Genomic DNA, 27,717 nt, shown 5'->3' on the forward strand with positions numbered 1-27,717 from the left:
CTATTATACAATTTTTATACAGCAAAAAATAAAACAAAACAACATGTTCCCCAGGTCACACGCGCTCCTATTTGAAAAAAGACTCGTATGGCAAATCCGCCACATTCAATATGGCAAACGAGCTTACGTGTCATACCAAAGGGCCAAAGTAATAGCTGTATAATGATGCATTACACAGGTTGACCGACAGGGCGGTGGAAGAGTGCACGTCCTTAATTCGGCTGCGAAGAAGACATCGACCTTCTGTGAAGAGGGTGGGGAAAAAATCACAAACTCCTCGTTTTTTTTTAAACGACACAATGGAGCGTAAACGGAACGATAAGATTTCCATGCATGGTTTCTTAACTGGACTTGTGTTTTTAATTTTCTCAGGTGAGTGTAATTTAGTGATGAAATGTGTGCGTGTTGTTTTTTTCCCCGGTTTTCCTCGGGTGGGTTGTGATTTCACGACACTCGTCGACGTTGTCTCGAGGATCACGTACGAGAGACACCTTTACGCCATTTCCCACATTAATGTCGCATATTTAGCTCTCATTAATACGGCCGAACTCGTCCCCGACTCGGTTCGCTTAAGAAGAAGTATCGTATGGACCCGACTTCTATTGCGCGTGTGCGCTAGTTGGAGGTTTTGGGCAAAAGCGGATCAAAACACAAACAACCCTCGTTGGCCTCTCTGGGACATTGGAAATGGGACAATTCGTTAAACTGCTCTGTTCTCCCGACAAAAACAACCTTTGCTAGGTCCGTTAGTCAAATTGGTATTTGTAGAGAAACATATTGCAACATTAAGTGACGAAAACGGCTAAAATGAGACAACACGCACACACACAAAAACACTTCTCTGACGTAACTGGCAGGCTGTTCAGTGGATCATTCTATGTGTATTTTTAGTTCGTTTATGTATTAATTTCACCAATAAATAAAAATGACCCTTGCTCTTTTCTATCTATTGGAAGAGAATTTGCCGTTTGGGTGATCAAAAACCAACGATTGGTGACGTCAACGTGTCGCGTGGGAATCCGCAGTTCTCTGTCAACGAACATGTTATTCTTCATGCTCATGTTGACTTAAATGTTCTTGAGACAACAGCCAAACATGCACACGGTAAAAATGGCTAACACGTTCGCTTAGTATCGTTCTCCTGAAGGGTCTGCCTACAAGCTGGTACCATATCCTTATCGAGATACTTGACGTCAATATTGCGATATTGCCGAATGGCACTAGACCTGAGTATGTATCGACACAAATTGATAATATTGGCAATACATTGATGATATGTCACAGCTATGCATGGGAATTGCTGACCAAATCACAATACAATATAGCTGCTTGTTTTCTAGTGACAGTATTGATACAGAAAATGTGTCAATTGATGTATAGAAAAATGTCTTAAACATCACAGCCATGGTGGAAATCGCAGAATTAGTCATGCATGCATGATATGTCACAAATCCCATTGTTAGTTGTAAATGTATTTATATATTTGCACACAAATATGGAGCCAGTCTGCTTCGTCAGGCACCCGTGGCAAGTGTCACTTCTACTTTTGACTCTCTGATAGGCGCAAGGGCTGACCAACGCTTCTCCGTTGCGAAATATGGGCACGCTTGTGTGAATCACTGCGTCCCAAACTTTAATGCCGTGCATGGAAATAGAAAACATTTTTCGAAACTTCGCAATGATTTCCTTTAAATTTAATGCACATAAAAGTTCCTGCTAAAATTGTTTAAAAAAAAAAACACTCCTTAAACATGAAATGCTAACGTGTTGTTGTTTTTTTTAAACTTTGCTAATTTCCCTAAGGCTGATGTTTTTTTTCTTTTTGTATGTCTGCACAAAGCACAGACAACGGCGGTTCTTCATTACATTTTTCATTTGATAAAATGATATGGTTTGGGTGAACCTTTTGAAATATAATGTTAATTAATACCTGTTTGTTTTATGGATCAAATTTACTGCTCGTGACAAACAGCAAGCACTCTGAGAACTGCAAGTAGTTTTTGTTTATTAAAGCACAAGTGCGCTTCGAATACGCTGCTTGGCTCGCTCGTACCCCAAATGGCAATGCAGAGCTAACTTTCTCCATTTTTCAGCATGCACGCCGACCGTCGCCATCGACATCTACACCGAGCCCGAGGTGATAGTGGAGAACGGGACGGCGTGCGTGCTCCGTTGCACCTTCAAGTCCAACGAGGTTGTTAGCAGCCACATCACCGTGGCCTGGAACTTCCAGTCCAGTCAGCCCGACAACCAGTTCTCCAAGGCGCCCTATGCGGTGAGTTGGGGTGGGCAGAACCAGACCTTAAAGATCTTCAAGCGGCTCCAAAGGATGCTTTTTTTTTTTTTTCCCTGCTGTTCATGTCCCCAAAACAGCCAAAGAAAAAGTCCACCAGATAAATACGTGTGACGTTTGTTTTTATCTGTGAATGAGGAACAGGATGTAGAGTATTTGTGTGTTCCTTGTGGTTGAGGCTAAAGGCAATGACGCAAAGAGTTTGTGTTTGCAGAGAAGAGTCAAAATATCATTAGCTTGTTTAGAAAATTTTCAAGCGTCGTTCAGCCGTGACGCTGGTGAGTTTTAAGGGCTGGAATGAATTGATCGCAGTTTAATTCCTTCCAATGAGAAAAAGGACAATAGGAAAGTAGTAATTGGCACTCTCATGGGCTGTGAAGCGGTGACTTTCATGCTAGCGCCCAAGGGGGTGGACAATGACAATATATCCTTCCTTCCCTCCTTCCTTCCTTTCATGGCAGATCTTTTACTTTTACAATGGGAAAGCGGCCCCCGCACCAAAGGAGTTCAAAGACAGAGTGCAGTTCATTGGTGACATCAACAAGAGGGACGTGTCCATACGACTTAACCCGGCCCAGTTCAGCGACAACGGCACCTACTTCTGCGACGTGAAGAATCCACCCGACTTCATGGGCACACCGGCTCGAACGGAGCTGCGCGTGGTCTCCAGAGGTGAGCGCCGCCCGACCCTGATAACGGCTACATGAGCCACAAAAAAAAATGTGCAATATCAGGATAATTCTCAAAGTCATAGGTGGGCTCTTGCTAACGGGATGGGTAAGAATAAATTCCCAGGTACAGTTCAATTGTGAACTTAAATTTAATACAATTACATTGATGAGTTTGTTTTTTTATCAAACAACCCCAACTTTTAGGGAGTCTTGTATCATGCCGCTGTCATGCGGGTCAACATTCTTCTGTGTCTGTTGTCAGTTCTTGGAAAGCGTGCGCCTGCATGTGGTGGCTTGCCTGCCTCACTTGACAACATTCCCTAGCAACAAATAAACGTCTAAAACTAAAACCCTGAGAAAAAGTGTCCCAACACACACGCACAAATTGTCATGGAGGATCTTACATGCAATTAGATTGAGTTTACACCGCGTACGATTTGGTTATGCGTCATGGTAGCGTAGACAAAAGAACTCTAAGAGTGGGCTTGTAATTACATTTGAACGCCACAAGATGACAGTGAAGAACTTGAAACAGAAGCGATCTTAAAGCAGCAAAAACATACATCAGGCATGTCCACAATCATGAACCCATGCTGTATAATGAACTGTATTCAGTCGTTACATTTTTTGTAAACAACACGCTCGCGCACACTCACATTTTCACTAATTTGTGCACGAGCCCTTGACGCAAATGTTTTGGGGTATTTGTGCAGAATCTCTTCCTCGGAGCAACACGGCCGTCATCGTAGGATCGGTGTGTGGCATTTTGGCCCTGCTGGTGCTCGTCCTCGTGGCCGTCTGCGTGGTCATGAAGGTCCTTCACAACCGCCACGATTACGAAGGGTAGGTCGTCCCGTCTTTTTGCATCCAAAAGGCTTGCTCTAATAAGTTTTTTGGGGCAACCACTAGTACAATAATAAATAATAATAATAATAATATTCCCTTTATTAGTCCCACAATGGGGAAATTCGAGATTCGAACCCAGGCCTCCTGGGGAGACTGGGTCCTGAACGCGGCGCCTTAGACCACTCGGCCATCCTGTACTATACTCATAAAAAAAAAAAAAAAGTTCTGGAAATTGGGCATTGTGGTGAAATTTCACAATGAGACTAAATTGCACTAAAATCATTCCAGGTGAACTTAATTTGACCCTTGCTAAAAGCTGCTGATGGCACTATAAGATGCATTTTGAATTTTGGCCTGTTTTACAACCACTTCACTTGTCTGATCTTCCCGCTCGCTCTCCTGCGGAGAGGACTCTTCCAGTGTGTAACCTGCCAAAAGCCATCCAGATTTTGGCCTGGCTTACTGCCGTTTCACATCTCCCCTCTACTTGTGTTTGCGGACTCTTGTAGTTTGTGTTGCAACCCGCTGATGACGCTATGAAGTCTGTGGCAACATCCTACGTTTGGAGATGTTCATTCAACAGTTTCAAGGTCAAAGTTCACCTGTAAAGATTAAGTGCATTTGAAGTTTGTCGTAGATTTGTGATAACTGAATGATAGCGCCGACCTAACAATATGTACGCCTCTTAACGTATCGCATGGCTGCTGGGATCATGTTTTGATCACTAACGTTTTTTTCTTTGGCAACCGGCTAACCAATCCAAAGCGCTTGGTGGAAACCTAACTTGAAGGACTTTTGGTGGGCGGCTTTGAACGAACAGGGTGCCTTCTGAAGCATTTGACCAAATTACACCCGACACCAGAGTGCGTCGCCACCATTCTGCCGTGGTTCTTGGCGTTCTTCCGGGTTACTGTTTGCGCTGGTGTCGCTTGTTCCCATCTGTCTTTTTGTCTCACAGCGTCATTGTTTGTCCCGCTTTTATGCCACATTAACACGCTGCACGCTAATTTGGCCTGATCACTCACATGGCTTTCCACTAGACCAAGACCATTTAACGCATACTCTTGCTCTGTTTGGCCCGAATGTCGGTCTCAACGATTTTCCTGTCTATTCCCCCCTGTCCCATTTCCAAGCAGATCAGGCAGGAAAAATCACACTTTGCCCACCACAGGATAGCCGCTCAAAATAAGAAGCCTTCGATAATCGAGCCTTGGCTGACCGACTTTGATCAAAACCGAGAAATCAAAATCCTGCTCAAATTCAGCCAGATTATTGGATGTTTCTGAAAGATTTTCCTGACTGACCCTTTTATGTGCAGATCCAAGAAAAAACAAAATCCCTCTTAACAAAACCTACACCACAGGGTAATTGCTCAAAATGGATGTGATTTTGGGTAAGCATGTATCCCACTCGACGAATGTGAAAACGAGGAAGTTCCAGCCACCCATTCATCACTTCATTTCATATACTGCTTATTATCCTCATTAGGGAAAAATTGGATGAAGAAAGACAAAGCAACAGGCACTACTCGCAAAAAGATTGAGATGTTTGGCTTTCGGCTGAAATTACAGGATGAAGCAAAAATGCGCTGCAAACAAGGACGTCCATCTCTTTTCCTTTCTGAGACTCATCTTGTCTCTCTCCTGGAATCTGCTGGTCAGCATCTTACCAGAGAGATTGGAAGTGTCCTCTGAGCAGGACAGCGGAGAGAAGTGGCAGTGAAACAGGCAAAACTCCAGATGTCACAGTTTTATTGCGTCATCAGCTGGTTGCAGTAGAGAGACTCGTGGAAAGTCAAAGAAGTGGACATCCTTGGAAATAATTTCATCTTGAAATTTTGGGGAGTAGTGTAGTGTGACGTCCACGTGGCTTTAGTGCCCCACTTGCTCATCACTTACTTTCATTTTTCTTGTCTGTTGTTTTGCTTCATTATTTGTTTGTCCTCGTCCCTCCATTGTGCAACAACGACACCGTGGCGAAACCGTACCCACCAAACTAGCTGTATAAACTTGGAAAGCGCACGCGCCCCACCTCCGCAGCCCATCAAGAAGACTGAGCCTAAGCTGGAGGGCCCCACGAGTCCCAGCCCGCCGGGCCAAGTGCAGGTAGGAGCCCAGGGGATCCCAGCAGACCCCGGGCATTGAAACGCTAGAACGTCCGGCGAATGTCAGTGTGGGGATCGGCGGTGTGGATGGCGGTGAAATGATGTCAAGTGTTGTGTTTGTGGCAGGGCCCGGTGATATACGTCCAGTTGGACCACTCGGGCAGCAAAAACTCCTTCCACAAGATGGAGCCTGTGGTCTACGCCGACATTCGCAAAAACTGAAACGGACTGAGGGGGGGAGCCACGCGCAACAAAAAGTCCAAAACACACACACACACACACACACACACCCAAGCACTCTCAAGTCTCAGACCTCTCAGCAACGCTCGCTTCTTTGTACAGGGACGACTTTGCTTTCTTTTTTTTGTTTTAATTTCATCCTTTGCCATCACATCCACACTTGCGTCGTCATTACTGGGTTGTTTTTTAAGTATCCTTACGTCAACCAAATATTGCTGCACTTTTGGATGCAGTGACAGGAATTTTCAGAAGCTTTCGACATTCCTTCCCGGCCTACGAGATTTTGTTTTATGAGCTGTGACGATGGACAAAAAATCTTGTTACTTTTGGACTAGTTGAATAGACTGAAATTGTTTTTCCATTCATTTCACATTTTCACATCAGGAAATACAGGACAAAAATCCTCAATTCGAAGTTTTTGTTATAATTAGTTCACAAAGCAGGAAAATACAAAAATGTTGCCATAATTGTCGGAAAAATTATTGAAATTTAAACCATCACTACTGAAGGCAGAAGCGACTTTAAAGGAGACATAGGCTGCAAAATTGTCACAATTTGGGTTGTCTGGTGCGGCCGCCAATGATAACCGGGGCAATTTTTGGGCGTTGCGATGCCACCCTTGGCTTGTCCGTGTTGCCGACCGCTTACTTGACAACCTTTCCAACAAAAAGTTGTGCCCTAAAAAGAGATGAGCGTCTTGTGCAGGCCTCCAGATGTAATTGTGTCCCCTTTAAAGACAACCACATAGAGAACGACGACAAAATGCAAATATTAATCGGTCACGCCCATCCCAAGAAAAAAAAACCATCAAGTTTATGTCAACTTTTGTCAGCAGTGGGAAAACGCTTTGGACTGGTGCTACAATTGGAAATCACAGCCACTGCCAGCTGATGCCAAGCTGGATTGTTTGACGTTAGATTGGTCGCGGGCGCTATTTTTGGCTCCGCACGGCGAATAATTTTTCTTATGATATTTATTGTATAACAATACAGTGAAACCTCCAACGTGAAACAAAAAAGCAAATTTTTACATTTGACCTCGCGCCAAATCATTAGAAAGTGTACAGGCCTTGTTTTCAGGAACAAGGTTTCACAGAGAAGAATGCGAACATGAAATTTTATACTTTTTTGTAATATTACACAAATGTAAAAAAATTCAAAGTCAGATAAATTTATAACAAATATTTGAGCAGGACATGTTCAAAAGAAAGCAAGTAAAACTAGAATACAGCAAAACAACTGCAGGCTGGGGTGATATTTTTGGAAGGTTTCACTGTGTTGTTTTTTTGCGCACGAACCACTTTGCATGTAGCCTCGCTGTTAATGGATGGGCTGGCTAACTATCGTTACTGTGAAAGCATGTCAGTGTCGTTCTTCCGCGCCTCTCTAGCACATTTGAAGTGAAAAAAAAAATTGGAAAATTAATTTCTGTAAAACTACATTTTAAAATGTTTCTTCTGGATGTTGAAAAAACAAAAACAAATATGATAAATGTTCTCCTGAGGTGTTCGCATGCAATCGACGATCGTGATGATCCTGTAACAGAAAAATGCCTGGTGACGTGTAAGCATTGAATTTTTTTCTAGAAAAACAAAAACGGGCCAAACATTTTTGCCATAATCATGGTCATATGTGATCCAGCTTTAAAGTTCGTTTTTATTTCTTGACGCCAAATTGAGTGGATGTGAACGTGTCATTCCCGTGTGCTATGCGTCACGTATGTACGGGCTTCATGTGTGCTGCTGCTGTTTACTCAAAGTGCATTCCAGTCTCATGAGCGCGCTCTGCTTCCCTTCCCGTCATTATTTGTGCTCAAAAGCTGTGCCTGCAGGAGCGATGACATGTAGTGACAAAACAGCGCCACCCGAGGTCAGCAGTTGCGATACCAATTAGCATGTTAGCTCACGAAATTGCTACAATCTTGACGGTTTCTTGGAATACAATTCTTCAAAAAGTAAATCAAAGAACAATAAAAAATCTCCTTTTTTTCCCCCCAGATTACGAGAATAGGTGTACAATTACAAATAAATGGGGATTTTTTTTTTTTAGTCAAAATACAATTTTTTTTAGCCCCCATAAAAAATGTAACATTTTTCTACAAGAAATTGACACCATTAAATACAATAGTCCGACAAAAAACTTTTTTTTAAAAACATTACAACTCTGTGCAAAATTAGATGCTAGCTACCGACATTGCGCAATCCGTAATTTGAATAAAAAGCGTTGAACGAATTACATCAACACTTGACCAAAAACATTGTCGAGTCAATGTTAATGACACATTTCATTGAAAATCTTTTGGGACCCGAGCTTGTTAGCACTCTCTGCTTCACTGTTGCAGGCACTACTAGCTTTTTATTTTATAAATTCACTAAGCTAAGCATCTACACCTACAACCCGCTTGTAGAATAGCTAGTCTATTGTCTATTTTTTTTTTTAAATATATATTTTCAGTTGTGGTTTTGTGCTGCTGGGGGCTGTGTGTGTGTGTGTGTGTGCGCGTGCACATTTTTGTTTGTGTGTGTTGCCGTCGTCCACGTGGTGTTGTAAAGTATAAATTATAAAAAGACGGACGGTCCCAGCTACGCTTTTCGGCTCTGTGTGTGCTAAATAGTTGTTCTATTCGATAGTGTTTTTGTTGTAAATTAAAACAAAAAAGTGCACTACGTCTTAAATACGCAAGACAAAAACCTGCCCTGTGATTTTTATTTTTGTATTTCTCATCTCTGTATGACTTTGGCCTCTCGTTTGAAAAGAAATCCCAAACAAACTGGAATGTTGTACATTTAGTGCCTTTTACATTTCATCAGCTAACTTGAACGTCTGCTTCAGATAGAAAAGATAAGATTTTTTTTCCTTTTATTGTATTTTTTTATACACATAATAGCCTGTTCTGTATCCACTTGTTCAAATTTTATATAAAAAAATATTTCTGGCCAAATGTTGTCTTGTCTTTTCATTTGCATTCAGAAGCCCCTTCAAGCAGTTAGTAATCGTAGAGATAAATTTGTGTGTACATGTGTATATATAATAACTTTAAAGACCATAAAAGAATTGTGCACCTTTTTTTTTTATTTAACAGGAGACGTTGCACATACACAAAATAAATACAATATAATTAAAAACAGCAACTAAAAGACGATTAATAGCCCGTACATTAGAATCTTTTGCGTGTTACATGAATACAAGAAATTAAAAACATTTTCATAAGTTAATTTTTCAAGACTTAACAGCAATCGTGTGTTTAAAGGTTTATATGATTTAAACAATTATTTTTTTTACATTATACTTTTGCTAAAATGGGAGGAAACAAGCCACAAATTCTCATGTGCAGTCTTGTGGATTATGAGTGTTTGCTTTTTTTTTTTTTACAACAATAATAATGAACTCAAAGCCAAAGAAGCGTTTAGCAAGGATTCCCAGCCACAAGGTTTGTACTTGGTAAGCGTCCAGTGTTCAAATGATGAAAATGTGAATCTTCAAAATGACTGCAGTGGAATTATTGTCACTTGACTTTTGTGTTCAATGGCTTGACAGCAGTCAGAGAGAAAAGTGGCGCCTTGAGGACCAGATATGACGCCCGAAAAACCGGCAATGGCCTCTTCAGTGAAGCCCATCTGAAAAGCGTTCAACACCACAGTCAGTGACGAGTGGGAAAAGTTAGGAAAAAGACCACAAGTGGACGTGAAACACACCGTCGTCAGAGTCAGCAGGCGTCCGGAGCAGCTCCTTGTACTTCAGCTCGACTTCCTGAAAGTACGGCGCAACATTTTCAGCACTCAATTTGACACCCAACACAAAGGTTTTTGTTGTTGTGAAAAACACAAACCGACACTGTGTGCTGCCAGTACTGCTCATGAAGAAATATTAGTAGTTTTTTTTTTTAACAAACCAAACCACGGCTCTCTTTTGAACATATAATATAGGTATGTCTAAAATATTTTTCTGGTACTTTGAATAACATTTTTTCCGATTAATTGTATTTTTTTACATGTTTGAAATACAAAATGGCATCCGTTTACCGCAAACACAAAAACTGAGCAGTTTAGTAGTTTAGTATTTGTACAATATTTTAGTTTCATCCACTGCGTTTATCCTCCTACAATGTCAGAAAAGTCATAAAAAAAAGTCAAGTGCCACAAATACTATAAAAGTATGGTTGTATTGAAAATTCTTTTTATACATCACAAGTGTTCACTTATTGGAACGTAAGGCCCCGCCCATGATGGAGGCGGGTGATTTTCTGTACCTTGAGGTACTGCAGGTCAGCCTGCAGGAGGCGCAGGTGTGTCATCAGACGTCTGCTGAGGTTCGGACGGCCGCCGTTCTCCGACGACAGAAGCTTACTCATGTCCACTGATGTGCCGTCGTCGTCGTCACCGCCGGCCGGATCAACTTCGCCTACGGTACGAGTATCATACCGCAAGAACACTTTCAAGCCGAATACGAAAGGTAGCTCGCTAGTAAAGTCATCCGTTGCTGTTCGACATGCTGTGACGTATAACCAGTACTTCGCTTGAATGTTAATTATTTTTTAAAATAGAACGCACAGGTGTTACTTAACTAACTCCAAATGTTTTGTGTTCTCGTAACAATGTTCACAAATTTTACTTTGTGGTTTTCCATGTTACTTCGTCAAAAAGGAAAAAAAAACATTTTTACGTTTCCGTAACATTAGTTTCCATCAAAACTTGACTCCAACTTTAAGTCCCAATAAAAACAGAAGATTCAACTCAAAAAGCCAATTAGAAGAGAAATTTGTGTTTCCTTGAATTTTGAACAAAACATAACTATAAATAACACAAATTTGAAGCGTTTTTGAACATGCCCTCAAACACATATTTGATAGTTGTTTTCTTGTTTGTCTTCATGTCAAATAGAAATTCAAATTACTTCACACCAAAAGAGGCAAATTAGTTATTTTCTTAAACTTTACGTCAAATGAAAACCAAAACTTAATGTTGTTTTTTTTAAGCATTTCTTCACATAAAAAACACAAATTTGTGGTGGTGTTGCACGTTATTTGTAATTAGAATTGGTTGTGTTTTGTTATTCAATTCAGTTTAAAAGACAGATTTTCATCACCACAAATTTGCTTTGTTCTCCAACATTCCCCAAAACACAAATGGTACTTTTCTTGAACATTCCCATCCAAAGACCAAATGTGTCCTGGCCTTGAATGGTGCAAAGTAACGTTAAACATCACGACTTTGAGGCTTTAGCGTGCTTGTAGTGGCGTCTCCTCATGACAGGCGTGACATTTAATGTTCCCTTTTCTCGCGCGAGTTTCGCATAGCGGACAAAATGAGAGGCGTACCGTTGGGTTCAGTCTGGGCGTCCTCTTGGCGTAAGCTTTGGCATGTGCCGCCAGGCGGAAGCTGAGGCGTCGCCTTCTCCTCCGGCCTGCCCATCATGTGCTGGAAGACAAGCTGCTTCAGCAGCACCACTAAAAACACAAACACACATTTTGGACACACTGTAAATGTTTTGCAACTAGGATGTAACTCTAAAATTATTTTTGGGACGGCCATTAGCTGCTTTTAATATTGTAACATGACGACGACCACATCATGGCAACTGTAATATTGCCGTTATTGTACAACGTGAAGCATTTTGGTGTTTTTGCTGGACCTTTGTACAATACGCCCCCCTGGATTTTGGATCTTTTTAAATTTTTTTAAGTTCGTAATCATTCACAGGACATTCCGGTCATTTTGTAAAATGACGAAGAGCATATTTAGAATTACTGTCTTCCTTCCACGTGTCTAGCTGTGGGTTGGTTGCAAATGTGGTCCTCAACTTACACGTCCGCAGAGCTTCTTCGGCTTTGGAGGACGAGGACAACGAGCCCAAAGACGAGGACGAAGCTTCCGCCTCATTGTCCTCGTCTTCTTCCTCGTCCTCCAGCTGAGCATCGAGGAAGGCCTCCAGCTCTTCCTCATCCACCTCGCCCTCCTCTTCCTCTTTCTCGTCTCCCTGCCTTCTCTCCGCAGAAACTGCTCTCTCGTCGGCCTCCTCCTTCTCACCGTCCTCCTCAGCCTCATCCTCGTCTTCCGACTTGATGCCGTCAAAGGGGTTTGTCGCGGGGGAAACTGGAATGTCAGATGACTCTGAGAAGATCATTTGGGGTTTGATTAGAAAGCGGCATAACTATGAGCAGCAAAGTGCGTCCATTCAAGTGTTTAGGCCTTGACCGAGGTCTGCGCTGCCTTGCGATAGGAAAGAAATGATTACAAAGAGAGAAAGGTCGGTCGGCTACCTGGCGTTTCGGTGCCGTCTTTGCTGGGCTTGTCCATCTCACAGTTCATGATCTCAATGGCGTCCTGCTCACCTCTAGAGAGGAAAAAAAAATCAGTTTAAACAAAGAAAACTACAAACCTTTATAGTAAAACGGAACAAAGGTACAAAGATGACCGCTTCAAATCCTGACGAAATGTACAAACCATTTGATGGCAGCTTTCATGTCCAAAGCCAACAAATTCAATATTGTACGATTATTGAGGACTGAAGTCAGTTTCATTAGAAAACCCCTTTTTTTTTTTTTAATCATTATTCCAAAAACCCATTTTATGAAACAAAAATAAATACAACGTTCAGAAAAACAAAAAAAAAGACAAGTGTAGGACGACACTCACTGTGTGGGCGTGTCGCTGCCGCGAGAATTAGCTTTTATGGAGTCGGCACACTGCGTGATGAGACACTGCCACCTGTGGGGACGAAAGCGCCATGAGGCGTGGCGAGGCAAGGCGGTCGTCACGGTAACGCTCAACTTACGTCCTCTGGTCGGACACGCTCTGAGCCGTCAGCTCGTAGATCTGCGCCCCGTTTTCCGACATGGATAGCACGAAGAAGGACTTCTTGTCTGAAGACGGGAGACGGATCATAAAGCAACACTTGCTCACCCAGTAACAATAGCAGCAAGACAACAGATAAAAGAACACCAGGCATAGAGAACGAACATGAAACACCCACCAACCCATGTTACATAGACAAAAAGAATTAGGGAGTAAAATTATTTGATACAAACCAGACGAGATTCAGCTTGAAAAAGAGTAAAATGTGCGCTTGACTGTAAATAAATACGGAGGGCGGGTGATTACTGGTGGCGACGGGTCTGACGAGTACGGTGCTGAGTTTGACGACGGGGCTGAAGCTGAGCTTGGAATCGGCGGCGCTCGCCGCATTCTTGCTGTGGAACTTGAGCAGCAGGCGCTCGTCCTGCTTCTGAAGAAGCACCAAGATGTCCTCCAGCAGGAGCGTGTAAAGATCTACGCACGCACACACATGCACGCGTGAAACACACTAAATGGATTCAACTCAGTTTTTCATTCCAGATTTGGCAAATCTATAAATATGAAGAGCTTTCCGGGTGCACTAAACCAGAATGCATTCACCGTGCCTCACTTTGTATGCATTTGTGCTAGGCGAAAGAAAGCCCTGAACTAGTATAAAACAAACTACGTTGAGATGAGCAGGAGGAGTTTCATTTCGATAGGCAGTCGTCATGTCTCATAGAGCAGTAGTGCCATCTTGTGGCCTCTGCAGGAAAATTGTTGAAGAAAATTTAGCATAGCATATACATATACAAATTAAAACTGATGATGAACTTGGGGCTGAAACAATTATTTGAATAACATTTTTTTTTAATTTAAGGCGTTCGCAGGGCTTTTAGAAATATGAAGTGGAAAAAAACAGGATTAAATGTGCCCGTACCGATTCTTTTGTCTTTATTGACTTTCCAAGAGAGCGGCCCCTCGTGGAGCATCTTCCTCTTGGTCAGGTCCAGATTCTGGAGGATGATCAACATTTGATCAGGTCCAGCCCCAGAAACACAAAAAGAAACTTGGATGATTTGAACTTTTGGATCTTCCTACCCGCAACTCTGCGATGAGCGGGTTCTCGTTGGCTTTTAGCGATGAGATGTCCAACCTTCTCTGATAGTCCATCAGCCGCTTTTGTTGTTGGACAAAGTTTTTGTTTACGTACAACTTCACGTTTGCTTTCAACAGATGATCAAGTATGACATTTCCACCTGCTTGTTCTCTGCTTCTTTGACCGCTTGGTTGACATGGTTGAGAATCAGCCTGCAGCATTCGCCAGCTTTTTTCACCTTTTCCGCCTCCTCCTTGTCCTCTGCGGACAAAAGACACCACCACGTTTGTGTAGTTGCTCAAAGTAAGATTAGTGCGCACACAAAAATTGCGGCGGGTTAAAATCCTCCAAAAAGAGCCTCGCAGTGCCGACCTGTGTACTTGGCAATCTTGTCCAAGAGAAGCGGGTACTTGGTGGCTCGCTGCATTTCCACGGGAATGATGTCCTTCAGCTGCAGCCGGCGGCAAAGCCGGTTGCTCTCGGCCGCCTAAACACAAACGCCGCCGCCGGAGTGCTCAGAACAAGCAGCGCAAAGTTGTGCTCGTTTGTTAGCGTGCGCGTATCGTCTGTCACCTGCATGAACAAGCTGAATCTCTGGTCCTTCTTCTTCTTGCTCTTGATGAGCTCCAGCGCAGACGGTTGGTTGCTGCAGAACGTTGCCACCGCACGTCTTATCTTCTCTTCTTCCTCGCCGCTGAACTGCAATAAACACGCACCCGCACGCACGCACACACACACCAAGTTATTATATAGAGTTGTTAAAACCAACTGAATAAACTACCTCTTACATTTATATCATTAACTAACTAGTAAAAATGTCCTTTATCATCTTTGTCAGTTCATATATGTGTACTTTTAATTTAACTTTTAATCAATCACATAACAAATTAAAAAATAAAACAGCAGTTTTGAAAAAACAAAAACTTTGCGTGAACGTGAGCTCTCCTTTTAGTGCTCGTACCCAAGCCAGGAGATCCTCGCCGATCTGCCCGATGACAGACGTCTCACTCCTCTTCCTTATGGCCGCCATTTGCTCGGTAAAGGAAACTGGGAGAAAAAATTAACGATGAAACAATTAAATTACATAAGATGACATTAACTACAAATGAGCACAAACTACTTTCATAGGTAAAATGAAGCTCTGTTGAAAAACTCAAGTCCTTCCAACTCACAAACACACACGTAAAGTAAGCGGGAGACAATCTGCTTCACTTGCAATGTCTTCCAATTGCTATTTATGTTTGGACAATGCATTTTAATTCAAAAAACGTATTTGGTGCAGGATTCATTTAGTAAAATATTTACTCTTATCTTTTTAGTCATTTATCTTTTTGATTGACTTTTTGACATGGCGGTTTTAGGTGTCAGACGAGTGTGTTGCGTGTGTCACCATGCAGCTGAATGATGTCATCCAGGTTGGTGAAGATACTCTTGACGTCATCCGGCGGCAAGATGGCGTCCCTGCTTAGGCGCTGGTAGAACACACCATCCAACACCTTCAGCATGCGCAAGTGGGCCCGCTCCGTGTAGAACAACTCTGCACAGGTAGGACAAATATTCACATTCTCCTTTTGCCGTGGAAGCTCATTGCGCCATCCAATAGCCAGATGTTCGAGTATCGTATCATTACCACGTGACTGTATCAAATAATGTTATCCACATGTATCATTGCCATGGTATAGCATTGAGATTTCAATGTAGCACATTGAAATGCAGCAAAATAAAGCATCGGCATCGGTATGCCAAAATCAGATATTAATATGGCAATGTAGATTTTCCATATGTGAAATTTGTCACTTTATTTTTTTTTATACGTTGTCCACATGCTGAAAAAGTGTGAGCACCCCTGCTGTATCACTCTCCAAAGATACAACATGACACATCGATACCGTCACGTGTCGTACGGTGATCACACACATGATAAAACTTCAAATGCAGATGACTGTTTAAATTCGAGGCTCGTCGTCACCGCCTCACCGTTGATGACTTCTTGCCTCTTGATCTCCTGCGGCGGGAGCGCAGCGAGGACGTCACGGCTCACCAGGCTCTGCCAGTTGAGCGGATCGTCCTCGGCTGCCGCCTCGCACGCTTGTTCGTCCTCGCTGGGCATGTCCGCCGTGCTCACCGCACATGTCACCTCCATCCTGTGAACGTATAAAATCATAACTACGGCCAGTCACATTGATGCAAATTTATGTTTCCCATTATATGTTAGCATGAAGCTAGCAGACTTTAATGAGGTGAAATCATTTGGCCGTTATAATCGTATGAGTATTTTAAGGTTTAAAATTATTGTAATGATTGCTAGGACATTCCGCATTGTGTTAGCATGAAGCTACCTGACTTGAAATTAAATGGTTATTTTAAGGTTTACATTGACCTTAAATTGATCGAAAGCTACTAATTATATGCTTGTTTAAAAAGTACCCCCCAATATTTTCTATTGATCAAAGGCTCTTGTTGCATTGAGATACCAATGCAATTATTTAGCCCATCTATGGTGTTTTGCATTGTTTGTTAGCATTAAGCTAAACCAACTTTTAAACTATTTGTTGTTCAATGAGTGGAGTTCATTGCCCCATACAGTTCTCAGATTTTTTGGGGGGGATATTTTTGCAAAAGTCGTGTGTGAGGTCACTGATGCCAAGACACCTCAATTCTACCTGAAGGCATCGTGGTCGCCCTCCTCCTGTAAGTGCTCCAGGTTCGAAGGGCTGAAATCAAATTGCGTACTGGTGGGGCTGCAGACGGCATCTTGTTGGTCGCCCCACGCCGAAACTTCGCCCAGTCGGGGCTGGATGCATAACGGAGAAATGTCTGTGGGGAGGGAAAAAAAAAATCTGCAAGATGAAAAGGGACTCATCAGGATCCAGAACGCATCCCGGTGGGTGTTTCCTACTGCTGTCCGAGTCGTGCCCGCTGGCATCCGAGGCCACAGTGGTGGGCGAGCTGTGCACAGACGAGACGCTCAAAACGTCTGAACCCTCGCTGAGGTGATTGCCACGGAGCCTTCCGGAATTTGAAGGGGCGGGCTCGGGGGCGCCAAACGCCGTCTGGGAGAGGAGCTTCGGCGAACGCTGCTTGTTCACCTCCGCGGCCTTGTTCACTGCAAGCACACGCAAAATACAATCGCAAATATCCGCATCGGCTTTGCCACGCATACAGTAAAGATGGAAAGATCTCCACATGGACAAAATACTTCTAGAAATGTTACATATCTGGTTTTATTATCAAAATATACAGAAAAAAATATTAATGCATATACATTTAAATTATTGAATTTATTTATTTTTACCTGAAGTGGAGTCCACTCGGCTCAGACGGCGCGGTGGGACCAGGATGTTGGGAAAACGGGGCTTTTTCACCTTCTCCTCACCTTCTTTGTCGGGCTTGATGGTCTTCTGCTCCAAGTAGATGAGGGGGGGGGACAAAAGTTTTTCAGTTGCCATGCGCGAGTCATGAGAGTTCAAACTCTCACCTTAATCTTGGGCAGGAAGTTGATTCGTGCTCGTTTCTGTTCCAGGCCTCGAGGCTCCTTGACTTTGACGCCGAGGTGCTTCATGTACGTGAGAATGACGTACTGCATCGTTTGGCTGCACAAAATATGCGCGTGCATTGAGAGAGACTCGTCGTACATACATACAAACACTTAAATGCAAGTGTGGAAAAAGTCGTACCATTTTTCTTCCTCTGACGGCTGAGATGTTAATCTGAAACAGGAGATTTGCCATAAGCAAACTTTACACTAATGTCACATCAGCAGGAAAATGCTAACCAATCAGTAGGCCGACAACACATTTTCTGGATATTTTTTAATGACTGGCGATACCAATGTGTGGAGGAGGTCTTTAAAGCATACAAAAAAAAATCATGTTGGCATGCATGTGTGTGTGAGCGCGTCTCACAGGATGTCCTCAATCTTGGCAAGAATGTGTTCCGCACACGAGCATTCCCTCTCCCAGGCCAGCGGCTCTTTGCCCGCGTCGGCATCCAGCCTGGACAGCTCGTCCTCGGCCAGGGTCAGCCCCATGCTGCGCTTCTGTCTGCAGCCGCGCCACAAAAACACACACACCACAACAGGTCAACACATGCACAGCTGATGAGGCAACAAGCTTTTTTTTTTTTTTCTGCCACCGACCTGAAGTCATCCAGGTTCTTGTGCAGGTCCGGCATCAGTGAGTCCTGTAAACTTTGCGTGTACTGCTTGCACACATCCTCTGGGATTAACTCCAACCTGCGCTTCTCTGTGCACAACACAACACAAGCACTCATACACGTTAGACACCACATTAGGTACACCTTCACAACAGTGGTGGCTGATCAGTAGACGGCGCTAAAGGCGCCCCCACCCATGACGGTGGTCACCACATAACTGACGAATATTATACACAAAAAACTGGTGATGATAAAGTTCTAATGTTTTGAGACATTGATATCTATTTTACATGTGCGGGATAACTACTGCGTGGTTGAAGTTGCTCTGCGTGTGTTGTCTGATTGGAGATTCATGTCCAGTTTGGTGCAGGACTCTTTATGACTGTTCATGACATGCTGCCTCTAGTCATATTCGTAACTTTTTCTTTTTGGTCTTCTTACCGAGTTCAGCTGCGACTGCTTCTGGCACCGGGACTTTCAGATTCTACAAGCAAAAAAACACAGAGAATTTTACAAATAAATAATACTGTTAATAAAAATGCTAAACAATTTAAAATATTTTTTAAGAAAACCAAAAATAAATACAGGTAGAATATATATATATATATATATATATATATATATATATATATATATTTATTTTATTTTATTTTTTAATGAAATTATTCAACATGAAAAAAAATGAAAACAATACTAAAATAAAAATGCCCAAAAATTCGGAACTTTTAAAGGAAAAGAATACTGATTAAAACAAAATCAATTGAAATAAAATACAATGACAAAAATATAAAAGATAAAAATACAACAAGATGACAGAAAATAAGATGCTCTTACTGCTGTTCGATCCATGAAGAGGGAGTGAAATTCCATGAAGAATCGCCGGCTTTCTTTGGAGTTTGTTTGTTTGTGGATGTCAGCGTACAAGAAACACAGCTAAGAAGAAAGACAACCAAAAATGGAAGTTGACGTCAACTGGGCACATCCGGTAACGTGTCACATCTCGGCATCGGTACCAGGGGGGCGGGGTCAAACTGCGAAACGACGTGATGCAGAAAGACGGCGAGGTGGGCGGGCCGACACTTTAGGAAGTCGATGCTCTGGAAGCAGCTGCACTGCCCGTTGATCTGAAACAACACAAACACACACATTTGTATTGTGCGAACCACAAAAGTCAAATAAAACAAAAGCACAATTTGTGTGAGCTACCTGCTCCTGCTGTGAATCAAAGTAGTCGTCTTCTGCGCCAATAATCTGCAGGTTGAGCAGGTATGGCGGGCTCCCGGCAATGCTGGTGTCCTGAGTGGTCACGACATTCAAAATTTACAAACACATAAAAACACATTAGGATTCTTCTTTTTATAAAATAATGTAGCATTTAAATTAAAGTACAATTTCTTCTGTCAAGTAAAATATCCAAACAAATTTGTAGTAAAATACACATTTATTGCAACCTAGACTTTGAAAGTGCCTTACGGAGAGAAAAAAATGGTCAAAACGTAAAAAAAAAATGCGCAGGAATTAGCTAATGCTAATACAAATGTTTCAATCAATTTTAAGTGAGTAGTTAATAATTAGCATAATGGTTTGTGTGTGAGCAGGTGGAACAGCATCGGGGGGGGGCATCAGGCTTCAGGGGCATCCCGGGGTGCGGTCTCCACTGTCTCAATCCAAACTCAGACGGGACACGACAACAATTAAGCTAAATTGATTGTTTAGTCTGGCAGGGGGAATTCCGGGGGACTTTTCAAAGCGGGAGAGTTTGGTGGCTATTTCAAGACAAGCAGTCATGATGAGAACATTGTTATTCAAGACAAGTGGGTACAGTCCACTTCCTGTTTTCATCTGAGTTGTCTTATTAGCGAATACAAGGAACGCACTAGTTCCTGGATCTTATTCATGTCAAATTTATTTGTAATGCTCTTTCGGAGAAGCGGCAGTAAAACAGACCAAAATCCAGATGTCAGAGGGTGATGCAAAGATATTCGAATGAATGCTTCAACAGCTTTCCATCGTAGGTCAATTAAAAAAAAAACACACACACACAGAGATATCCATGCTAATTAACCCACCGATGTGCTGTTGTTAGCTAGCCCGTCACTAATGTCTTCCCCCGGTGAAGACACAGTTCTGTCACCCTCATCAGTTTCAGTGTTCCTGGAGCATATGGATCCATCCTGGACAGTAAAAAATAAAATACAAAAAATTAAAACGCATACTGTACCAAATTTGAGAAAATAGTGGTGCCTGGCCACCAGGGGGCAGTGTAATATATGTAGTAAGTGTAGATTTACTAATGGAAAAAACGAAGAAGCCATCACAACTAAGTTGCAGTAATTTTTTTTTTTTTTTTGGCAGGGTGTAAAGAATGTCTATGCAAGCATTACGCGAAAACTCTTAAACTGGGGCAACGTGAAAGTCAACGTTAACACTTTTTCATTACCGAGTGCCTATTCTGACTCGTCATCTGCTTACCCCATCAAGCAGAGAGGAGTGTGAGTTCACTTCAGGGCTACAGGTGTCGCTGCCACATCGCTCACCACCCGGTGAATTTTGCACCGATTGGTCACTGTCGCACTCTTCTTCCTCATCCACCGTGTCTTCATCATCTTCCTCCAGCTGGATCTGAGGAAGACCTGGAGGTCTGCCTAGCACTGTAAGTGCTACGTAGGACCCGGCTAAGTGCGCCAAATGTACAAATATTTAATACTTTAAAACGCTAGTTACTGCATGAAACAACACACGTACTTACATTTGATCAGCTTTACAACCTCCGTGTGGTTTGAATGTGTAACTAATGTCCCGTTAACCTAAAAAAACAACATGTAGGGAGAGGACTGATGAAAATGAAGACTGATTTGATTAAAAGGTTGATTTCAGCTGTATAAAATGTTTATTTAGGATTAGTATTTGAATTAATTCCGATAAACAGCACATTGTTGTACTATGGAGTACCGCAGGGTTGCGTCCCAGGCCCTGTTATTCCTCAGTTAATTGTGAAATAGGTAAAAATTGGTAATAATTTTTTAGATGCATCTATTCAATGCCACATAATGTAAACATGTCAATTCAACATGCATAAATACGTCAATATATGTAGAAATAGACAAATATTTAGTAGAATGATTGATAAAGATATAAATAAATGGTAATTAATATAATATAATATTATAATTAATATATATATATATATATATATATATATATATACATATATATATATATTATTTTTAATATGTAGTTGTATGATTATTCACTAAAAATATTTGATTTTAAGTAAATTCAAGGCTTATGTAATATAAATTAGAAATATATAACCTAAAACTGCATTTTGATTGATTTTTAGATTCTTATTTTTGGCCAGTTGTTGATTTTTAAAGGTGATGCCATTTTTCTGGAGGCAGACACAATTGGACCACAAGTGGCATTTGAACAACAAAAACTCAGAGCAACTGTGATATCATTTAACTTCAAATGATAAACGAAGTAATAAATCAGTCAATCACCTTAATGATTCTATCCCCAGTTTGGACGCCTGCACGCATTGCGGCTCCATCTATGAAACGGTAAACAGGACAATCATGTTTTTGCGCCTATTTGCGTGCGTGTGTGTGTGTGTGTGAGATCCTCACCTTCCTTGACCAGCTGAACAAACACAGGGTTGTCTCCACTCACTGTCAGCCCAAAACCGTTTTCATCTCTCTGGATTATCACGCACCGCTGGACAAGGCCTGTTATTAGCACACGCACGCACACACCAGACACACTCATTGCATAGTACTCATCCTAATTATAATCAGAATAATGAGGCAAGCTGGTAGTGGAGCACATGTGGCTTTATTCTGAGCATCACTAAGCATTTGGTTTGATAATCGCGCTCAAATTTCACATTTTGCCGCAGTGGTGGGAAATATTGTCCACACAGGAAGTGAAGGATCAAGGGTCTGAAGCAGAAATGGCCTTTGTAAAGCACTTTGTTCTTTTTTTTTTTCAAATCTACAACTACTCCATTTAATAAAGTTCCTCCCCAAAAAGTATACAGTAGAATCTCAAATGCACCGAAAGTAGCACAATTTGGAAATTGGGGGGGGGGGGCAAAAAATATGGTGTCGCACAGGTTCTGGATTAAACCCCCTGGCGTTTCCCATTGGACTTTAATGAACATAATGTCCAGTCAGGAGGTTGACTCCATCTGTCTTCAATCAGTCACATGATGTTTATCAGTTCTTTATCCAGTCTCTTAACACTAGCAAAAAAAAAAAAAAAATCAGACAGGATAAATGATATTTTTTTTTCTCCCGCTCTCAGACATCGCCAATGCACTGTGAGTCACACTTGGCCCCCAAAGTGCCGTTTTCTGACTTCAAACCAGCGAGGCGAGTGGCTAATGGTTTGCTGTCAAGACTGCAAGACAGGCCAGTATAGAACCACCTTAACTTTTTTTTTTTTAATTGACTGTGGTGTGAAATAAACCAAACAAAAGTTTTACTTGGTTTGAGTCGCTTGCGGCTACAAGGTGAAGGAGCACCTCACTTTTAACCGTTAGGAATCAAAAAATGCATGTTTCTCACCGGTGGGGTCAAACTCATGTTTGAGTGAGACGGCGCAATTGTCACTCTTTGGCGTCCTCTCTGGAGGCTCCTTGTTGAGAATGCTTGGCGTCCTGAGACAAAAAAAAAGAAGTACAGTAAAATATACAATCTGGCATTTACATTGAGGATTCAAAAATTAAACAGTGCCGAATGTCTCATCTATCGTGGGTGGCCGCACATCACAGAGAGAAGGCGCAAGAGCAAGGTAACCCATATTTTTAATTATCCAACTTCACAGCCAGCATGTGGACAAGGACTTTGCGTCGATGTGAATGCTTAAAGCGCATCGTTGTCCGCCATGGACGCGCGCACGTCGCGGTGAGAGAAAATACAAGTTCCAAGTGGAGAGGAAATCATTTTGGAAAAAGACGTCACAAGATCTTTGGCTTTTCGTAGAGTGCCTCATTGTTGCGTGGTAGAAAAGCCCACTCAGTGGGATGTTTAAGTTGATAAATTTGGGTGGGTCAAACATTTAGGGAGGAAAATGCATAATGTTGCTCAACCAAGTAGGATCCATTTTCAATGTCAGCTGAAAAAAATGCAATTCTACTTCTCAAATGAAATTCTGTTTTTTTTAAACATGGAAAAAAAAAATGGCCTCAAAGGACTTAATGGTTAAAGTGTACGTATGAATAGTAAAAGTCGGCAGCCTCAACTTAAGAAGCAGGAGGGGGCTTTGTTTGGACTGTAGTGACAATGGGGGCCCCGGGCTTTTCAACAATGGCCTCCACGTCATGGGGGGGAGGCTGGGTCGGAGGGGCATATTCCCGGAAAGAGAGGGACGCAAGGAAGCTTTCTTGGCTCCACTCGAGACTCATGAATGCGGGACAAGGCTGGGAAAGACGTGGACGAGGTGCACAAGTGTCTTTGAGGGAAGAGAGAGCGCAGCTCGATGAGTTAAAAGATGCACTGCTTCAAACGGCAAATCAGTTGAGACCGAAGGTGTTGTTGTTTTGTCTTAACAAAGCGAGTACCCCCCCCCAAAAAAATAAAAAAATCTTTTCAAATGCGAAGTGACGACTCACTGTGATATCAAGAAACGAGCAAATCAGTGTTACTTTGTATTAATAAACCAAAAGATAAAACAATCAACTTTGAGCAAATAATTACTCATAAAGGTATTCAACTCTGAATTTTGCTGGTAAATGCAAAATATAAAGGACTCATACCAGTCTCGAGAATGGAGCTGATCATTACTTTGTTTTAACAAACCATAGACATTTATGGTTGACCATAAAGATATTATGCTATGAATTGTGTTGATATTGAGGCAAAATATGAAGGCATTGTGTCGTGAAAACCGCAGCAAAATATGACCGGAATGTGACGTCAATACACCAGCGTCAAAATCAGAACCGTTTTTTTTTTGTATTAATACAATACAATACAACTTTATTTATATAGCACATTTCACAACAGCTGGAGCTGTAAACCAACTGCGGACAACCATGTAAAAGAAATGTTGTATTTCAAGCAGATGATTTCAATTTTGCAAGTTATGATCTCCACCGCCAAATACTTGCACCGAAGCATCGGCCAGGAAAGGCCGACAGACATTGTTTGAACGTGACGCCAGTCCTTCCTGTCAGGTGGCAGTGGAGGGAGCAAAAGTGCTGGGCAAAAAAACAAAAGAGCAGCACCGGGAGTGGGGAGAGCGCAACCCTATTCGGCATTATCTAACTACACACTGAGTCATCGCTATTTGTTGAAACATGGTCATAAATTAGTGTCTGACGTAGGGCTGAACGATTTTAGGAGAAAATTCTATTGTGATGTTTTTTTTTTTCCCCGAGAGATAATTCGATTTACATTTGCGGTTTTCTTCTCAATGTACAATAACATTTACAAGCATGATAGAAAATTCCATTATACCATCAAAAACAAAAAAAGAGAGTATTTATAATGGCTCCGTGTAAACCTGGCTTTTGACCGGAATGGAGAGAAAATGTTCAAATTTGGCCAGAAAGTCAGAATATGTGCGTGCGCCCCGCTTATTGGTTACGTCCAAGTCAGCTTTGAATCTTGACATTTAGCTCTTCATTTTCCCATAATTTTTATTTAGTTTTAAACTCTAGTTTTACTTGCCATACATTTCCAGTAATATTGCATTACATCCTTTCCTAGCTATCCATCAGATTAGAACAAGAACGCTGGACTGAGAGCACTTGTTTATTTTTGTATTTTTTTTAAACTGACTATTTTTAGAACGGCTGTCATGTTCTCCAAATCTCGTCAATTACGTGGCGGAGCGCAGTGTTGTTGTTGCACTGATAAGAGGCCAAGAGGGGCCTGCAGTCGACATCTAACCTAAAGTGTCTGTCCAGTTTCTACTCAGTCACAAATAAAGAGCAGAGATACAAGGTGGCTGAAATATTCACACTGTGTACTGAAGTCGAAGTTACATATTCAAGTACTGATTCGACTCCTTTACTTAAATAAACGTGAAAAAACTATCGATACTTAAGTGTACTTTGGTAGAGAAGTAAATCTACATTTTTTACTGACAATGATTTAACCATTTTGATAAACAAAATCTTCTCAGTACACAATCCTCTAACTTGGATAGATAACACTTGTACTTGCGCTATAAAACGTGACATTTTTGTCCATTTTCAAAGGTTGTCGGAACTAAAAGGGCAAGTATACTATAGAAAACTCTCACTGTACTGTACTTAAGTACATTATTCAAAGTATTTATACTTGGTTACTTCCCACCACAGCACAGATGTTAGCAACGAGCAGCTATCCCCAGAGCGGATTCTTTCCTCTGAGAAACGCTTGGAAAGGAGAGGGGGGAAAAAAAAGGAAAGAAGTTGGCAGGGCAGTTGCCGGGCAACTCAACCTTTTCCTTCTCTTCCTGCTTCAGATAATAGAACACAAATGAGGCCAAACTTCAGCATACTGTGGAAAAAACGACCACATGAAATGCACAAAGAGAGCGTAGAGGGTTGCGAGTAACAAATATATTATTTTATGTACACCCGTTTCTATTGTTGTCCGCTTTTGAATACATATTTGGTGTTTTGTTTTGTTTTTGTTTTGTTTTTGTGCGATGCCAACTCAGGAGGACAAGCATGGAACAGGAAATGGAGCTTTGTGCCAAAAAGTCTCAGCTGAGCCTCTTCTAGCTGCTCAATACAATAAGTGGTTATAATAAGATTTATATTTTATTTTTTATCTTTACTCTTTAAAACTCATTAACATGCGCAAAAAAGTAGTACTTCCAAAATGTGAGTCTCTTGACATGCACTGGGTTTGAAAAGTATCAGCAGGTGAGTTAAATCATTTAAAAAAAAAAAAAATAAATTCACTACTGTGACCTATACCCGGACAACTCAATTGGGATAAAAAAAAAAGTATTTGTGAAGAGGGGAAGAAAATTAGTCAAGTGAGATTATGTGGTTGCAGAAGTGTGCACACCCTCTGTAAACTGGGTATGGGGCTGTGTTATGAATAGTCATCAAACTAATTAAATGGGAGTCAGCGCACACCTACCACCATTCAAAGTTCCTCGGATTCACAACCCCAAATAAAGTTCTGATGTTCTAGTCATCTTTTTGTGACATTTTTGCCCATATAAAGCTTCCACAGTTTCATAAGTATCTTGTCGTATCCATTAAAAGGCGGCTACAAAAGCATTTCAAAGGAATTACATATGCAATGGAACACAGCTAAGAGTCATCAAGCCGAGAAAATATGGCACAACCATGACATTAACCGTAACTGCACTTGCCTCTAAAATTGATAAAAGACCAGAAGGGAAGAATCAAATAATACATTTCTGGCAGGTCCTGCTTGTTAGTAAACAGTATGTTTAACAACCACCCGCTATTTCAAGTCTAGGTTATGGGGTTGGCAGCTTATGAAATTTCCTAAACACATGTGACAAAAATGTGTTGGTCTGATGATCACAAAGGTGAAATGTTTGCCCTAATGTGCGCTTGCTCCAGAAATATCACTGCTCATCACCAAGAGAACATCTAATACAAAAGCTGCTTTTGAAATCGCAACATTTTGTCAAAATTATATAATAAATTAATCGAACGATCTGCTTGAGTGCTATAAAGAGTAAAAATCATGGCAACGATGTCAAAGTATTCCCAAGTAGCATCACAAAAAAAGCGAGTTTAGAGTTGCCTACCATTCTAACCAACACTACTGACAACTTTCCATTTTTTCACACTGCTTAAAGATTAATCACGACCTTCTCGTGCAATCGGCGTGTACATCATGCGCAAGGCACACAGACATCACAAAGTAATTTTACTTTTAACACAGCCTCCTTCGTAGTTAGCTCATCATTATGCAATGACGGTAAATAGCGAGTTTACCTATCGGTGAGCGTTGTCTGTGTCCCACTCATTGGGCTTCCCTTGCGATTGTCCAACTATTTCAGCCGAATAACATGTTTATAAAGCCCCTTTAGTGTGATAAAAAGAACAATTGTCTGTTCGGGCTTGTTGAAACATCCAACCAGAGTCCGTTATATTCTTTTTAGGGAGTGTTTCCTGAAAAAAAAAAATCACAACTGTCGCTCCTCCAGAGGCATTTTCCTTGGATTATGTTCCACTTTCCCCACTCTTTGTTCCGTAAAAAAAGACGCAAAACACTCCCGTGGGGTTTACTTTGCTTAGTACTCCGAGACGGTTGTATCTTTTTTTATTTTCCGTGGGAAAGTGTTCCGTCATGACACCGTGGTGTCATGGATGGAGCCTGGAGGGATGAGGGGGGGAGTTGTGTCAAACTTCGGCCGGGTTAAAAAGTCTCAATTAAAAGTTATCCGTCGCGTCCCGTGCCATTGGCGTCGTCTCTTTCTCTCGTTCGGTCGACAGCAATTGTTTTTTTCCCCAATCAAACTTCACATGGATGCAAAATTGAAGGAAATGCTTTCGCCTCTGCCCTCTTCCCCTTGGTAGGGAAAAAAATGCTGCGTTCAAATGCTCATCGT

The 27,717-nt window shown here is 41.7% G+C and overlaps 2 protein-coding genes across 3 annotated transcripts; one reads left to right on the forward strand and one right to left on the reverse strand.

The window, feature by feature from the left end:
* The first annotated feature begins 208 nt into the window (after window positions 1–208).
* Window positions 209–9,094, forward strand: mpzl1l (myelin protein zero-like 1 like). Its single transcript, XM_088279998.1, has 6 exons — window positions 209–372; window positions 2,094–2,275; window positions 2,755–2,965; window positions 3,678–3,807; window positions 5,810–5,915; window positions 6,041–9,094. The coding sequence occupies exons 1-6, from the start codon at window positions 300–302 to the stop codon at window positions 6,134–6,136; spliced, it is 798 nt and encodes a 265-aa protein (XP_088136124.1). The 5' UTR covers window positions 209–299; the 3' UTR covers window positions 6,137–9,094.
* Window positions 9,095–9,223: 129 nt separating this feature from the next.
* LOC148320133 (rho guanine nucleotide exchange factor 12-like) lies at window positions 9,224–27,688 on the reverse strand. 2 transcript variants are annotated; one of them, XM_088280102.1, is made up of 35 exons: window positions 27,101–27,688; window positions 22,749–22,840; window positions 21,810–21,897; window positions 21,684–21,733; window positions 20,930–20,987; window positions 20,653–20,855; window positions 20,250–20,354; window positions 19,387–19,476; window positions 19,194–19,304; window positions 19,015–19,113; window positions 18,622–18,664; window positions 18,164–18,269; window positions 17,931–18,068; window positions 17,703–17,735; window positions 17,504–17,618; window positions 17,321–17,426; window positions 16,925–17,131; window positions 16,689–16,842; window positions 16,003–16,169; window positions 15,416–15,562; window positions 14,987–15,072; window positions 14,599–14,724; window positions 14,398–14,512; window positions 14,186–14,286; window positions 14,028–14,105; window positions 13,867–13,942; window positions 13,254–13,421; window positions 12,928–13,015; window positions 12,789–12,860; window positions 12,413–12,486; window positions 11,958–12,263; window positions 11,471–11,599; window positions 10,403–10,554; window positions 9,849–9,903; window positions 9,224–9,770 (listed from the first exon to the last, which is right to left on the reverse strand). In XM_088280102.1, the coding sequence occupies exons 2-35, from the start codon at window positions 22,764–22,766 to the stop codon at window positions 9,757–9,759; spliced, it is 3,678 nt and encodes a 1,225-aa protein (XP_088136228.1). In that variant the 5' UTR covers window positions 22,767–22,840; window positions 27,101–27,688; the 3' UTR covers window positions 9,224–9,756. The 2 variants fall into 2 exon arrangements, with proteins under 2 accessions (XP_088136228.1, XP_088136227.1); XM_088280101.1 differs by having other exon boundaries at window positions 21,810–21,908.
* Between the last annotated feature and the right edge of the window lie 29 nt (window positions 27,689–27,717).

The sequence above is a fragment of the Idiotropiscis lumnitzeri genome, chromosome 17 (genome assembly GCF_059441095.1).
Source record: "Idiotropiscis lumnitzeri isolate Australia: NSW breed Sydney's pygmy pipehorse chromosome 17, RoL_Ilum_1.0, whole genome shotgun sequence".
NCBI classification, from domain to species: Eukaryota; Metazoa; Chordata; class Actinopteri; order Syngnathiformes; family Syngnathidae; genus Idiotropiscis; species Idiotropiscis lumnitzeri.

Excerpts from the sequence above, each read along its gene's own strand:
- mpzl1l (XM_088279998.1), top strand. The coding sequence starts at position 300 with ATGGAGCGTAAACGGAACGATAAGATTTCCATGCATGGTTTCTTAACT. Across the intron at positions 2,276-2,754 it reads TCTCCAAGGCGCCCTATGCG|ATCTTTTACTTTTACAATGG; the intron begins GTGAGTTGGGGT and ends CTTTCATGGCAG. Across the intron at positions 2,966-3,677 it reads GCTGCGCGTGGTCTCCAGAG|AATCTCTTCCTCGGAGCAAC; the intron begins GTGAGCGCCGCC and ends GTATTTGTGCAG.
- LOC148320133 (XM_088280101.1), bottom strand. The coding sequence starts at position 27,132 with ATGAGTGGGACACAGACAACGCTCACCGATAG. Across the intron at positions 18,069-18,163 it reads AAGAACCTGGATGACTTCAG|ACAGAAGCGCAGCATGGGGC; the intron begins GTCGGTGGCAGA and ends GCGCGGCTGCAG. Across the intron at positions 16,843-16,924 it reads CGGGCACGACTCGGACAGCA|ACATTTCTCCGTTATGCATC; the intron begins GTAGGAAACACC and ends CCCTCCCCACAG.